Source organism: Solanum verrucosum, unplaced genomic scaffold, assembly GCF_900185275.1.
Source record: "Solanum verrucosum unplaced genomic scaffold, falcon-dt-bn FXZP01000022.1, whole genome shotgun sequence".
Taxonomy (NCBI): domain Eukaryota; kingdom Viridiplantae; phylum Streptophyta; class Magnoliopsida; order Solanales; family Solanaceae; genus Solanum; species Solanum verrucosum.
In genome coordinates this window covers 4,115,233-4,128,202 of record NW_026020086.1, presented here as the reverse complement: position 1 = coordinate 4,128,202, position 12,970 = coordinate 4,115,233, and the positions used below count along the sequence as shown (strand labels likewise).

Genomic DNA, 12,970 nt, shown 5'->3' with positions numbered 1-12,970 from the left:
GAGACATAAGGCATGAGATTCAGAATTCAACCTTAAATCGAAACCTGATCCCAACTTGGGAACGTACCCTACCCTAATCAAGATCTGACCTTGACACAGAACTCGACCCCGATCCGTGATCCAACCCCGACTCCAGACCTGACACTAAATTGGAATCTAAAACTGTAACACCCCATATTTTCGTACAAAGGCCTGATCCATAGGAAAAGACTAAATTGGATGAATGGTGTGGTGTTAATGCGAATGTATTAGTGTACCTGATATCATGTTCTCTCTAGTTTTTAACACATCAAATCATCGACAATACAAATTATGTACATTTTACTAAAGTCGTACATTTTCTGAATCAAGATTTTGTCTCATTGAATTTTCCTGTTAAGGTTTTTTACGAGGAAGCTTACAATGCATATTACTAGAATATGTATTTTTTTGGTCCATCATTGAAATTATTCTCCAAGCAATATTTAAACGAGACACATTATCTATATAAATACTTCGTATTATGAATATCTATTTAAATACACAATTTTTTTAAGGAAAAATTATGCGGTTAAGCAAACATATACTAATTAATTAGCTAACATAGTTATAGCTAGTTTGCTTTAATTACAATTCGGAACTTACTTCTAGCTATAATTACACTCCTCTCTCTCGCCTCTTTCCTCTCTCTTTGGAATCTTGCTCGCCTCTCTTCTCTTTTTCAGTCATCTCTCCCTCGCCTCTCTTCTCTCCCTGCCCAATCTCTCTCTCAATTCTCTTTTGGCAATCTCTCTCACTTTATACAAACACAAATGTATAGTTTGTGTTTGTGTTTGTATAAAACGAGAGAGATTGGTTATACATATCTCTCCGTCCAATACACTTATAATTATACAAATACAAAATTTTCCCTGCCCAATTTTTCCTTCATATTTCTCTTTTTCTCGATTTATACAAATACAATATAATTTGTGTTTGTATAAAGCGAAAGAGAGATTGGATATACAAATACAAATGTTTTAACTCAATTCAATTGTCTACGCATTCAAATTGTATGCAAATATACAAATACAATCATAGATACATATAGATAGTAGTTACATATATACAATTATCTAACCGATATACATATACAATTCACCTCTCTCCACTCTCTGCCCTTTCTCGCTCGCCACTCTCCTCCCTGTAACATGTAGCTATGAATCGTAATTACCAAACAATAGTTATGGAGCATAATTAAGCTATTTTTGAGTGGTTATATGCAAAAATTTCCCTTTTTAATAAGCTTGCAATCAACCAAATAACTTCCAAATAGCTCAAGCAGGAAGCTTGCAAACAGTTTCATTACGATTGTTCGTTTTATATAGTGTATATCAGTAAAAGTTTTTCAAATGTTGACAATTATTATACGATAATTTCGTAATGATAAATCTCTTTATAATACAGTATCAATGATTTTTTTCGAGAATTTCTTATGATCGACTAATCATTGCCAATGATAGAGGTTAAGTGGAGTTAATTATTGATATACAGGACTTAAATTGTGCATAAATATATATAATTAAGACATACATTATGATATTATTACAACAAACTTAGATCAATCTTAAGAAAAAAGAGAAAATTGCAACTCCTCTCATTAAACTTTCATACGAAATTCTGAATTAAGCACAAGAAAAGTTAAGCGCAACATGATAAAACATATATATGTTTGTGAAATGAGATATAGTTTGAGTATTAATACACACAATAAAATGAAATATTCATGTTGTATCATGGAATTAATATTGTAATAATTTCATATATGAAGATTCATAAAATGTTTAACAAAACTCTTAAAGAAGAGGATTTGTTAATTAATTACTACTAATTATGAGGAGGAGGCCAATGGGGACAATTATGTGAACATTCATCCATTGAATCATAACAAAATAAAGGGTCTAAACGTGTATCACAACACCATTCATATGCTATCCAGATACACTTGCCAAGATTAATAAGTCTCCTATCTTTAATACTCAATTTATCAATCACTTCTTCACCTAGATTTAAAAGAAAGAAAAAAAACATAAATGATTATTAATAAGATGAGAGAAAAAATCCAACATAATTAAATCAGAGCAAATTTTATTTTATTTACTATCAAGAATTGTTGTGAGAAAGATATGATCCCTATGTTGATTCAATCAGAAATTTCGGGTTTGAGTTCTTGATTATAGGTGACAAAGTCAGTTTTTCATTAAAAGAGATCATTAAAAACTATAAAGAGGTAAGAAACGAGAAGTCAAGAAGATTCAACATTTATTATATATATAGAAAAAAAATTGACCTTATATATAAGGTATAATTTTTAGATGAAGGGATTCATCTGAATCTCTTGTGATTCGCTCGTTCCTTTTTTAGTTGTTATGTTTACTAAAATACTTACTTTAAAATAGTTGTTAATTTAAATAATTAAGAGTGGATTAATTAACTTTTTTCAACTTTGTCTTTTAGCATTATTTATTCTACAATTAAGAGGTACAGAAATAAATAAAATATAAAAATTAATAAAGGATATAATAGAAAAGTTAAGCGCAACATGATGATAAAACATGTATATGTTTGTGAAATGAGATATAGATAGAGAACTAATACACGCAATAAAATGAAATATCCTATCTTTGAAACACTTGCCAAGATTAATAAGTCTCCTATCTTTGATACTCAATGTATCAATCACTTCTTCACCTAATTTTTTTTATAAAAAGATAAAAATAATTAAAAATAAATAAAATATAAATGATTATTAAGATGAAAGAAAAGAATCCAACATAATTAAATCAGAGTAAATTTCATTTTATTTACTTTCAAGGATTGTTGTGGAAAGGATACTATCCATGTACTAATCTCAATCAGAAATTTTGAATATGATTAAAAGAGATCATTAAAAAAACTATAAAGAGTAAAAAAAAAAAAAAGAAATCAAGAAGATTCAGCAACTACTATATATCGTAATAAGAGAAATTAACCTCGTATATACAGTATATTTTTTAGATGAAGGGGTTCATTTGAATCTCTTGCAAGCTCTGCCTATGCCTAGATATGACAATAAGTCCTCGTTGGAAACATTTTTTTCTTTAATTAGCCTTACGCAACATGAATTCAAATTAGCTATAAATCTCTAATATTAATATTAGATACCGAGTTTGTTTTAAATATAAAGCAAACTCTAATTATACAAAGATCGAAATTAGCATCGAACAAATTCTATTTCATAGATAAACATGTTAGCAACAAAAATTTAACGATGAAGTTCATAACTAATTCTAATTTGAAATATAATGAAGAATGAATTTTCTTAATCATACTTACATTCATTAGCAGGGAAGAAGACAAAAATAAGTAAAATGAGGAAAATCAATTGCTTGGTGATGACCATTATTTTCTCAAGTAATTTTGAGTTTTTTTGTGAAAAATAATTTTGAAGTGATTGAATAAAATACATTTTTCATAGATATTTATAGTGGTTAAGAATTGATAAGTTGATATGGCGTATCATTTTGCCATTTTGGAGAAATTCTTATCAAAAATCATTAATTAAATTCATTAAATGATGACCCCACCCTTTTGTTATTAATTTAAATAAGCAAGACAGGATTAATTTAGCATTAAATATTCTACAATTAAGAGGCACGTAAATAAATAAAAATTAAAGATTAACAAGGGATATAATAGTCAAATTATACTTCTAATTAGTTTTTTCTTAAGGATAGTATAAAACCTTACCTTACTACTCCCTCCGTCCCATTTTATATGGCAACCCTTTCTATAAATAGTTGGACCACAATACTTGTCATTTTATAAATTCTATACATAAATTACCATATTTTGCGTATTATATCCTTGATAGAGTAGTTAATTAATCTTGAAAATGTATTAATCATTTATTATAAAGTTGACTTAAACAAACATTAAATAAGGGTAGAAGGGTAAAGTTACATTATTTCTTAATGCAAGTGCAAAGTAAAAAGGTGACATATTAAATGGGACGGAGGGAGTACTAAAAAGAAATAAAGTGAGTATCTTAATTTTAATTTCAATTTCAATTTGTTTCAAATATAGTTAAATTATTTTCTCAATATTCTTTCATTTTTAGATTAGAGAATCTCTTTATAGTATAGTATCAGCAATAGTTTTTCGAAATATTGAGAATTATTACATACCGTATCAAGAAAAAGAGAGAAAATTATAACTCCCTATGTCAAACTCTCATCGATTAATATTAAAATACAAAAAAATAGAGATTCATACAAAACAAAATATAACATATCGCTAAATATTACTAATTTGGCACTTGTAATCAACATTAATATTGTAATATTTTTCCAATATTTTCATATATGAAGCTTAATGTTTAACAAAACTCTTATATAGTAGAGAATTTGTTAATTAATTAATACTAATTATGATTAGGAGGCCATTGGGGACAATTCTGTTTGCATTGCTCCATTGAATCATAACACCTTTACTGGTACAATTGAATCACAACACCATTTGTTAATTGTGAACTGAATAATTAATTAACTATAAACCTAATATATCTATAAATTATTGATTATAAACCCAATAATACAAAATAACTAAACTCCATAAATTTCAAATTCTGACTCCGTGCCTCAGAGTTCATTCACTTAGCTCCAACACCAACATTTCCTAACCAAAAAAGCAAGGGAATTTGGGACAAAGCCATGAGAAGCAAAAGGTAATTCCTCTTTGTTGAATGCTTCTCAAAGCTTCTTACTTCACCAATTAAGATCCTCTTCATGGTCTTTATCAAGAACACCCCCATACAAAAACATTCAAAAATTGTTACAAAGTAAAATGCATAATCCCAAATTACCCTACATAGCAAAATAATTGATGCATTCACAAAAATATAGCCACCATAAGCAACAATATCAAGAAGTGGCACTTCTCCACTTCCTAAAGAGTGTAATGTGGCTTCAAGTATGAGAATTTGCAAGAGCCAACAAAGTAGTCCTGTTGTGAATTGCACACCTAATGCTTCTGGACTAAACCTATAATAAAAAATTATACAGAGTTTAAGTTCTATACATTGATGATCGTGTTAAGAATATATATACATAATTAAGTCATTTTTAAAAGTAATTACACGTAAATTTATATGATAAGTAGTACTAATTGGTTAATATGGTATACTATCACAAATTCAATCGCGTTGACAGTGTAAAAAATATTTTATATTATCGATATATAATTTCATCCATTGAATTATCAGTATAGAGACAAGATTTTAGAATGTTGATAGAGCATATATAGGCTAGTATATATGTTCAGACGGTCACATGCTTGTTAAAGCTAAAAACGAAACTTAACTTGGCTTCTCACTGTATTAAAGTATTAGATTGATGATAAGCTTGAAATGTAACCAATGTAGATCATTTTTTTTTTGTTGGAAATTACCAACAAAGTAAAAGTTCAGATAGCCGACTAACTAAGTAATATATTAAGATTTAATTTCCAACCTAATAATAATCATATATAAAGATGGAAATTCATTTTAAGAAACTTACTTGGTGGTAATGCCCAAAAAATAGCCAGCAAGAACCAAATAAGTACCAAAAGCCATCATAGGGATGTACAAATTAGGTGCATTTATATCATAAATTGGAGGTTTGAATGAAAATTCTCCTCCAACCATATCTCCAGCTCTCATCCAATGTCCCTAAAAACATATTTATATAATTAAAAAATCATTCATATTTTGAATTAAAAAAAAGGATATATTAAGTTATATACACGCACTATAACAAATAAAAGAATTGTGTTGTAATAACATAATTGCAGTTGTATTATATTTAGCAGAGATAATAAAATGAGTATTTATAAACAACACCTTATATAAATATCGCTAAAGGTTTTAACAATTCTGAATATAATGACATTAACTCAATTATCGCTAAATATTATTGTAAAGAAAATTTTATTGTCACTAAATGTCTCCTTTGTTATAGTGACTAACAACACCTTTTTTTTAAAAATATACTATCAATATTGTTTAACCTATAATAGTGGGCTAGTAAATTACAATTTGTATCAAGTTATTAATTACTAATATTTATCATAGAAATCACATGTAATTACACAAATGATTGTGTAAATATTATTTATGCTGTCAGTATATATAATTTAAACTTTAAGCAAATAAATTAATATACAAAATGTTGTGGACTTTACCTTGTGAAGAAATGGGAACAAAATCACCTTCAATTTGTTTTTCACATAATCTTCATTCACTTGAAAATAGTACTGTGGGTTAGAAATGTATCTGCCAATCTATATGTAGTAAAAAGAAATTAATAAAATGGAAAATATAGTGCAATAATTTCTCTAAAATAAATAAACAGCATCCACATTCTAATATTAACTATTGGAAATTTTCAAAAAGTCAATAATTAAAATTAGCAATACTTTCCAGAAAAGACACTTTTGAAAAGTACGTACAATGCAATCAGATCAATCTATGGCAGTTGTTTCCTAAAACAATATTGTATTATAACAATCAATTTTTTCTTAGAAGCGAATTTCATATTCTATGTATATTATATATTCTTTATAATAATATCTCATTGGAACAGTCAAAAATATACAGACAAATGATATCGTTATATATTTTTCCAAAACAAAAAAGGTATACTTACATTGCTTTGAACATAGGAAGAACTTGAACCTAAGACTTTTTCTCCATAAGCACCAAGTTCACTTTTGATAAGATCAGAGCCAGCACCATATAATAGCATATTCCCAAGTGATGTATCAATTTGTTTAGTACAAGTCTTCTTGTGATATTCTGATGTTTCATACATTGTTGACCCCATTTTATTATACTACAAAAGAAAGAAAAAATGAATTAGCCAAACGGACAATTTCTATCGCTAAATAATCAAAAAATTATCGCTAGTTTTATTTAATGATAAGAGTATCGAAAATTCATGTTGCTTATATTGGCTATTCATTGACAGATCAATGACGAATTTCATAGCTAATTTCTGATTTATGTGGTTCTTTGTGCTTCTTCTCATAAAGAGAAGCATAAGAGAATGCAACTTATGATCAATGGGTTCAACTGATTTTAGTATGTTCAAGACGAAATATTAATATAGATGTGATTATTATTAAGAATTCAATAAATATTAAATTTTGAGTCATTGATAACTCTGAAAGTACAATGTAAATTAGTGTGAAGAACCTTAAAAAGCTAACTCCATTAAATTTAAATTCTGAATTTACCTTTATATGAAGAAGCAAATACAATACTTAAGTGAATCCCACATTGAATTGGTAGATGAAAGTGAAGAACTTTATAAGGCTAAGTTCAAGTGATCACACGATACACATATTTTTGGGGCTCAATTTGGTATAATTCAAAAGACGAATTCATACGAACCTAAATACAATGCGGATAGCACATGCGCAAAATTGAAAGTGAAGTTATAGAAATTCTAATTTCATGAAATCATTCGATCTAAATGCTATATGAAAAATATAAACCAAATGATGGATCAGATCGAAATATTAAAAATGTAGAAAATCATAACATGAGTGAATATTTGAAAATGTCATAATTATATGTTATATATACCTTTTGATTTTGAAGTAGTTTACTCAAGACACTCAGAAAGCTTTTGCTTCTTAATTTGCAGAAATTAAAAGATGGTCTATCTTTATTGTGTTCTTTTTATATATATACATTTTCAAGAGAAATTATTATTATTATTATGTACTTTATTTTATTTTATTTTTTCTTATTTAATTTTGCATGGTATGAGATGACAAATTTTTAGATGGTCCGCAACCCAATGCAACAATTTTTTTATTTTAAAAAATTGATTACTGAATTGCAGTTGTATTTTAATGAAATGAAACTACTAATTAATTAATACCAATATAAATACGTGACTCTTTTTGCAGTATAGTGTTGGGTCGGTATCTCTGCTATATTGGACCATACTACTCATTTTCCCAATGCATTACGTAAGATTTTAATTTTACCAGTTTTGAATTTTAAAACGGTGAAGTGTTATTAACTGAATTTTAATAATAAATGAGTTAGACTGAATCTGTATCAGGGCTTTTAGATCCAATCTTACATTACATAGTAGGTCATCGTGTGCAATCAAATCTATATATAATAGGCATTGACGAAGCTAGGGTACTACAAGGGGATCATAGGAACTCTCTATTCGTAGAAAAATTACATTGTTTATAAAGTTAAAATTATTTCTCAGCTACATTAATTGGATGTTAAATTGCTTTGACTTCTTCGTATGTTTACCTCTCAGTGAAAATTCAAGCTCCGGTTTTGATGATAGCCTCATTTGTTTGGATTTTCTTTTAGCTATTAGAGTAATTAGTCGTTATATACTGATAATATTATTTTGATATTTAAAAGTGGGTATTTCCGTATTTGTGTTATTTGTCTATTTTGTTTGAATCATAAAATTGCACGTTTTCCTCTTCAAATGAGATGGTTTTGCCCTTTAGGAATAGAATTTATACTTAGCAGTGAGGCATAAATCTTTAGAAACTGAAGTCATGCATGGACATTACTTGTAGAATATTTTAATACGAAAATATTAATTTATCCCCCCCCTCCAAAAAAAAATTACTTATTACGAGGGACATAAAATAATCAAAAGCATTATCTGCTCAAATGGGCTTAAACAATTTGGGCTTCTGAATCTGAATAATCACTAAGGCCCATATCTTCTTAAACAAACAATCAATCCATACAAACTATTCACATTTAACCCTTATTAAATAATTATTATATAGCCACTTACTCAATCACTTCAACTAAAAATAACCAACAGATGAATAATTAATAGTATTTAATATATCTATAATTATGTATACGCGGAATATATATAAATTGATATCATTTCATCAGAAAATTACATTCCATAAATTGATAGTGTTTTTAGTGTGTATTTATATTATATGTTATATAATGTAACTCTTATGATCATATTTTAGACAAAAATAATTCAATTAAAAAATTTCCCAAACTTCAAACATAAATTTTCACAATTTCAATCTCGTATATCTGAAGTTGTTCCCAAATAAATAAAGTCCATAAAAATACTAATATGAATTTTGGCGTAGAAATACTGTATCATATAAAATTAAAGGACGATATTGTCAATTTAATGATTTATATTTGAACTATGAAGTGGTCAAAGAGTAGGTGCCATATAGTCTTATGGAAGTGATATTTTGATTTGATGGTCTTGTCTTCCTAGGGATGTAAAATATGAAGGTCTATGCATAGTATATTAATATATAAATTACTCCCTCCGTCTCTTTTTAGTTGTCAACTTTAGAAATGACACACAGATTAAGGCAACAATGATTAGCACAGTGAAGTTACAATTTTACCCTTATGACAACTTTTCACTTCAAAATTACAACCACTTATTTGAATTCAAGTGAAATAAATTGGAGGGAAACAACATACACTTTTACAATTTTCAAGAAGTGTAAATAAGGGCATAATAGGAAAAAATTTGTTGTCCTTTCTTGATTTGTCAAAATGGACAACTCAATAGGGACAACTAAAAAAGGAAATATGGACAAGTAAATAGGGACGGAGAGAGTAATTAGATAACATGCAATATATAATATAAATATAGAGTATTTTGATTTTTCAAATTTTATATCTACACTATTAGGTGTTCTAGTTTCCTCCTGAACTATCACCACCTACTTATCAAAACACATCTCAATTATCAGATGTGTGAGTTTCCTATTGAAATATTACCATCATCCAAGTAGGAACATGAAATAATAAGTTATTGGACTGTTTGATAAATAATTGAGTAACATATATTATAGCTCAAATATGAAACTTCAAAAAATTAATATACTCTAAATATGTTTTTGATATTTCACTATATATATATAAAAAGAAACAAGATAAACAGATATTTCACTTTCAAAGTCAGAGGAGTACATAGTACATACTGATAGATGCACACGAGAATTATGTGGAGAGAAATAAAACAATTTCACAGTTTTTTCTTAAAGAAAATAGGAAAATATGTAATTTATTTGGATTTTATTGAATGTATAAGTTTTAAAGGATATATAAGAGAAATAAATTCATTGAAAACAATTTCACAGGTTTTTCTTAAAGAATCACTACTAAAAAAAATGGAAATTCTTGACAATATTCGTTGGAATTTAGCTCATTGATAATGTTTTTAATCAATTTGCGATAAATTATTTTAGATCAATTTCATCAAAAAATATATATCAAAAGTTCCTATTTTTGATAGTGTGTTCAATCGGCCACTTTCGATATATGTGGCTCCACCATTATCTATAGTCAATCAATCGTTGTACTCATTGAAAAGTGTTAATATAATAGCTCAAGACAATTTTACCCCTTGGGTTTTGGTTCAATGCAAAGATTGTGGACAAAGGCCTAATATTTTAAATGAAGAATAAAGAAAATCGAACTCATTATATTATTCATTGAAAGTTTAAATCGTGTGTAAGCTAATTTGATAGATTTCTCGTTCATAAAAAAAATCTTATACATTTTTATCTGATATGCAATATATTGTACTTTCTCGAGTTATATAGGCAATAATCTAAAGGCAAAACTTGAATAATATGTTTAATTTATGAGATATAAGATCTACGTATATCCTAGTCTCCTCGAATCTTACTCGTAAGATTTACACTGAATATGTTATTGTTGTTGTATAAAAAGTGTTAACTATGAAATTTACTACTAAATCAAGCGGTGAATAGATCACAGTTAACATAATTCTTTGATAGTTCGTTGCTATTTCTTCGTCTAATAAAATAAAAGCTGGACATTTTATTCGTTACTATTTTATGTATATTTTTGTATAAAAGTGATGATATACTAAAAGTTGAGGGAAACAACATCTCAGAAATCTAGGGCAAGATCTCAAATCTAATATACTATATATTAGAGACTCCAATTCAAAGCAAACAATTTAGTATATAGTTATTTTTAGGTTTTGATTGACTTTTTTGGCTCTTCATTGTCTTTGTTGTGGGATCTTAAAGGCCCTAGAGTCAATGTATTTATTTTTTTTTGCAAATTATTTTTGTTGGAAAATCTCATTCATTAGAAAATTATATCGTATAAATAAGATACGTAATAAAATCTATTTTTTTTACGTATAATTTGGAACAAAAGTTCTGGAATTCAAAAAAACTTACCATCTAAAGTCCTTTATTTTTAGAACAAGTTGAATGTATAGGCATTATTTGAAAAGACGAAAGCACTCAATCGAGATTTATCGGAATCAATATTATAAACTTTTGAAAGAGAATTAAATCTTCGTAAAGTTGGTGATGATCACAACGACACTTACAATAAAGTTGATCTACATATATTTAGTGGCAACGAAAAGGGGATTCATTAGCTCACTATTCAATAAGAACAATTGAAACGTTTGGAATTCATAAAATGTGCATATTCATTTCATAGACTCGTATATATTTACTACAGATTAGTAATAAATGAGGTTGAGAAACGACTTCAAGTTACATATTTGAATTTCGGAACTTCTAATTAAAATTTCTGACTCTGTCACCGACCGACGATAGGAGACAAGACATAGGGTTGTGAGACCTATGAAAGATTAATGCACACTAGTCGGACACACAAGTGGTAAAAGCTATACAATTAATCAACGACATGCATTTAACACAATATGGAATTGATGAATACTATTCAAATGTACCAAACTAATAATAATTTTAATTATTGTCCTTTGATACCCCCTAAAGCCAACATACATATAAAAAAGGTTTGGTGTTACGATTATGTTTTTCAATTTGTTAGGTATACTACGAAAAATATATAAATTGATAGAAAATATCATTCTAACATAATATGAAGTGGACTAGAATGATATTTTCTATCGATCCATATTGTTTCATTTCATAGATTATATCATTATTATTGTCCTTTTATGTCTCATAATTTGACAAAACATAACTAATTTAATTTATTTGATATCTTAATTATATCGTTATTATTGTCCTATATATGTATGCCCCCTTAATATATTTGTTTCATATCATATTTTTTCTCGTTATTATTGTCCTATGTATATGCCTCCTTTATAATTTTTGACAAAAGATAATTACATTTAATTTGTTTCTTATCATATCTTATATCGTTATTATTGTCCCATGCGCCCAATCTTTGACCAAATAAACTTAATTACAAACTTATTTTATCGTATTCACGTAAAACCAAGCCAATAATTGTGTTTTCCTTACCAAGTTTAGACATTTTATCTATTACTATAAATATAAATATATAAATTAAGATATATAGCAAACAAATGAATTAGAGATGGTAATTATTATTTGCTAATTTTTTTATAAAAAAAAAATTATTACTTGGTAAATATGAACAATTATTTAGTTTTCTTATTTTGTACAAGTTCTTACAAGTAACTAGTTATTTTTAGCCCCACAAAAGAAGAAATTTCTAATGATCGTTAATACACTTTACATAAATCATAGATGGAATTAGAGAATAGTTTACGGGTTTAGCCCAATTCAATAGCTTTGATCTCTAAACTCTGTATTTATAATTCTAAAAATTGATTAAATTTATTAAAAAATATTATTAAAACACAATAACTTAAAAGAACTAGAAAAACAAATCCATAAGCTTCAACCATATTGAGCTGCTGAATAAAACATAACTTAAGACAAAACTGAGGAAGGCCAAATATATAGAAAACATCATTTTTGGTAACAATTGAGAAATAAATAAATAAAACTAAAAGAAAAAATATAATAATAAGAATAATAATAATAATCTTATCATGGTATTAATTAATTAATGACACATCACATGGATTATTAGATACTAAAATCAACCCAACCTAACTACTTGGCATTTAGCAATGAGTAATTAAATGATTTT

General features: G+C 27.2%; 1 protein-coding gene across 1 annotated transcript; it reads right to left on the bottom strand.

Annotated features, from left to right (window-relative positions):
- Positions 1-4,648: 4,648 nt before the first annotated feature.
- LOC125824453 (uncharacterized) lies at positions 4,649-6,860 on the bottom strand. Its single transcript, XM_049503832.1, has 4 exons — positions 6,684-6,860; positions 6,220-6,318; positions 5,556-5,707; positions 4,649-5,039 (listed from the first exon to the last, which is right to left on the bottom strand). The coding sequence occupies exons 1-4, from the start codon at positions 6,858-6,860 to the stop codon at positions 4,649-4,651; spliced, it is 819 nt and encodes a 272-aa protein (XP_049359789.1).
- Between the last annotated feature and the right edge of the window lie 6,110 nt (positions 6,861-12,970).

What these genes read in the sequence shown, in the direction of transcription:
- LOC125824453 (XM_049503832.1), bottom strand. Translation starts at nt 6,860, where the DNA reads ATGGGGTCAACAATGTATGAAACATCAGAATATCACAAGAAGACTTGT. An exon ending in CTTCCTATGTTCAAAGCAAT is followed by an intron (nt 6,319 to 6,683) that starts GTAAGTATACCT and finishes TACTACATATAG; the next exon opens with ATTGGCAGATACATTTCTAA. An exon ending in TGTTCCCATTTCTTCACAAG is followed by an intron (nt 5,708 to 6,219) that starts GTAAAGTCCACA and finishes ATATGTTTTTAG; the next exon opens with GGACATTGGATGAGAGCTGG.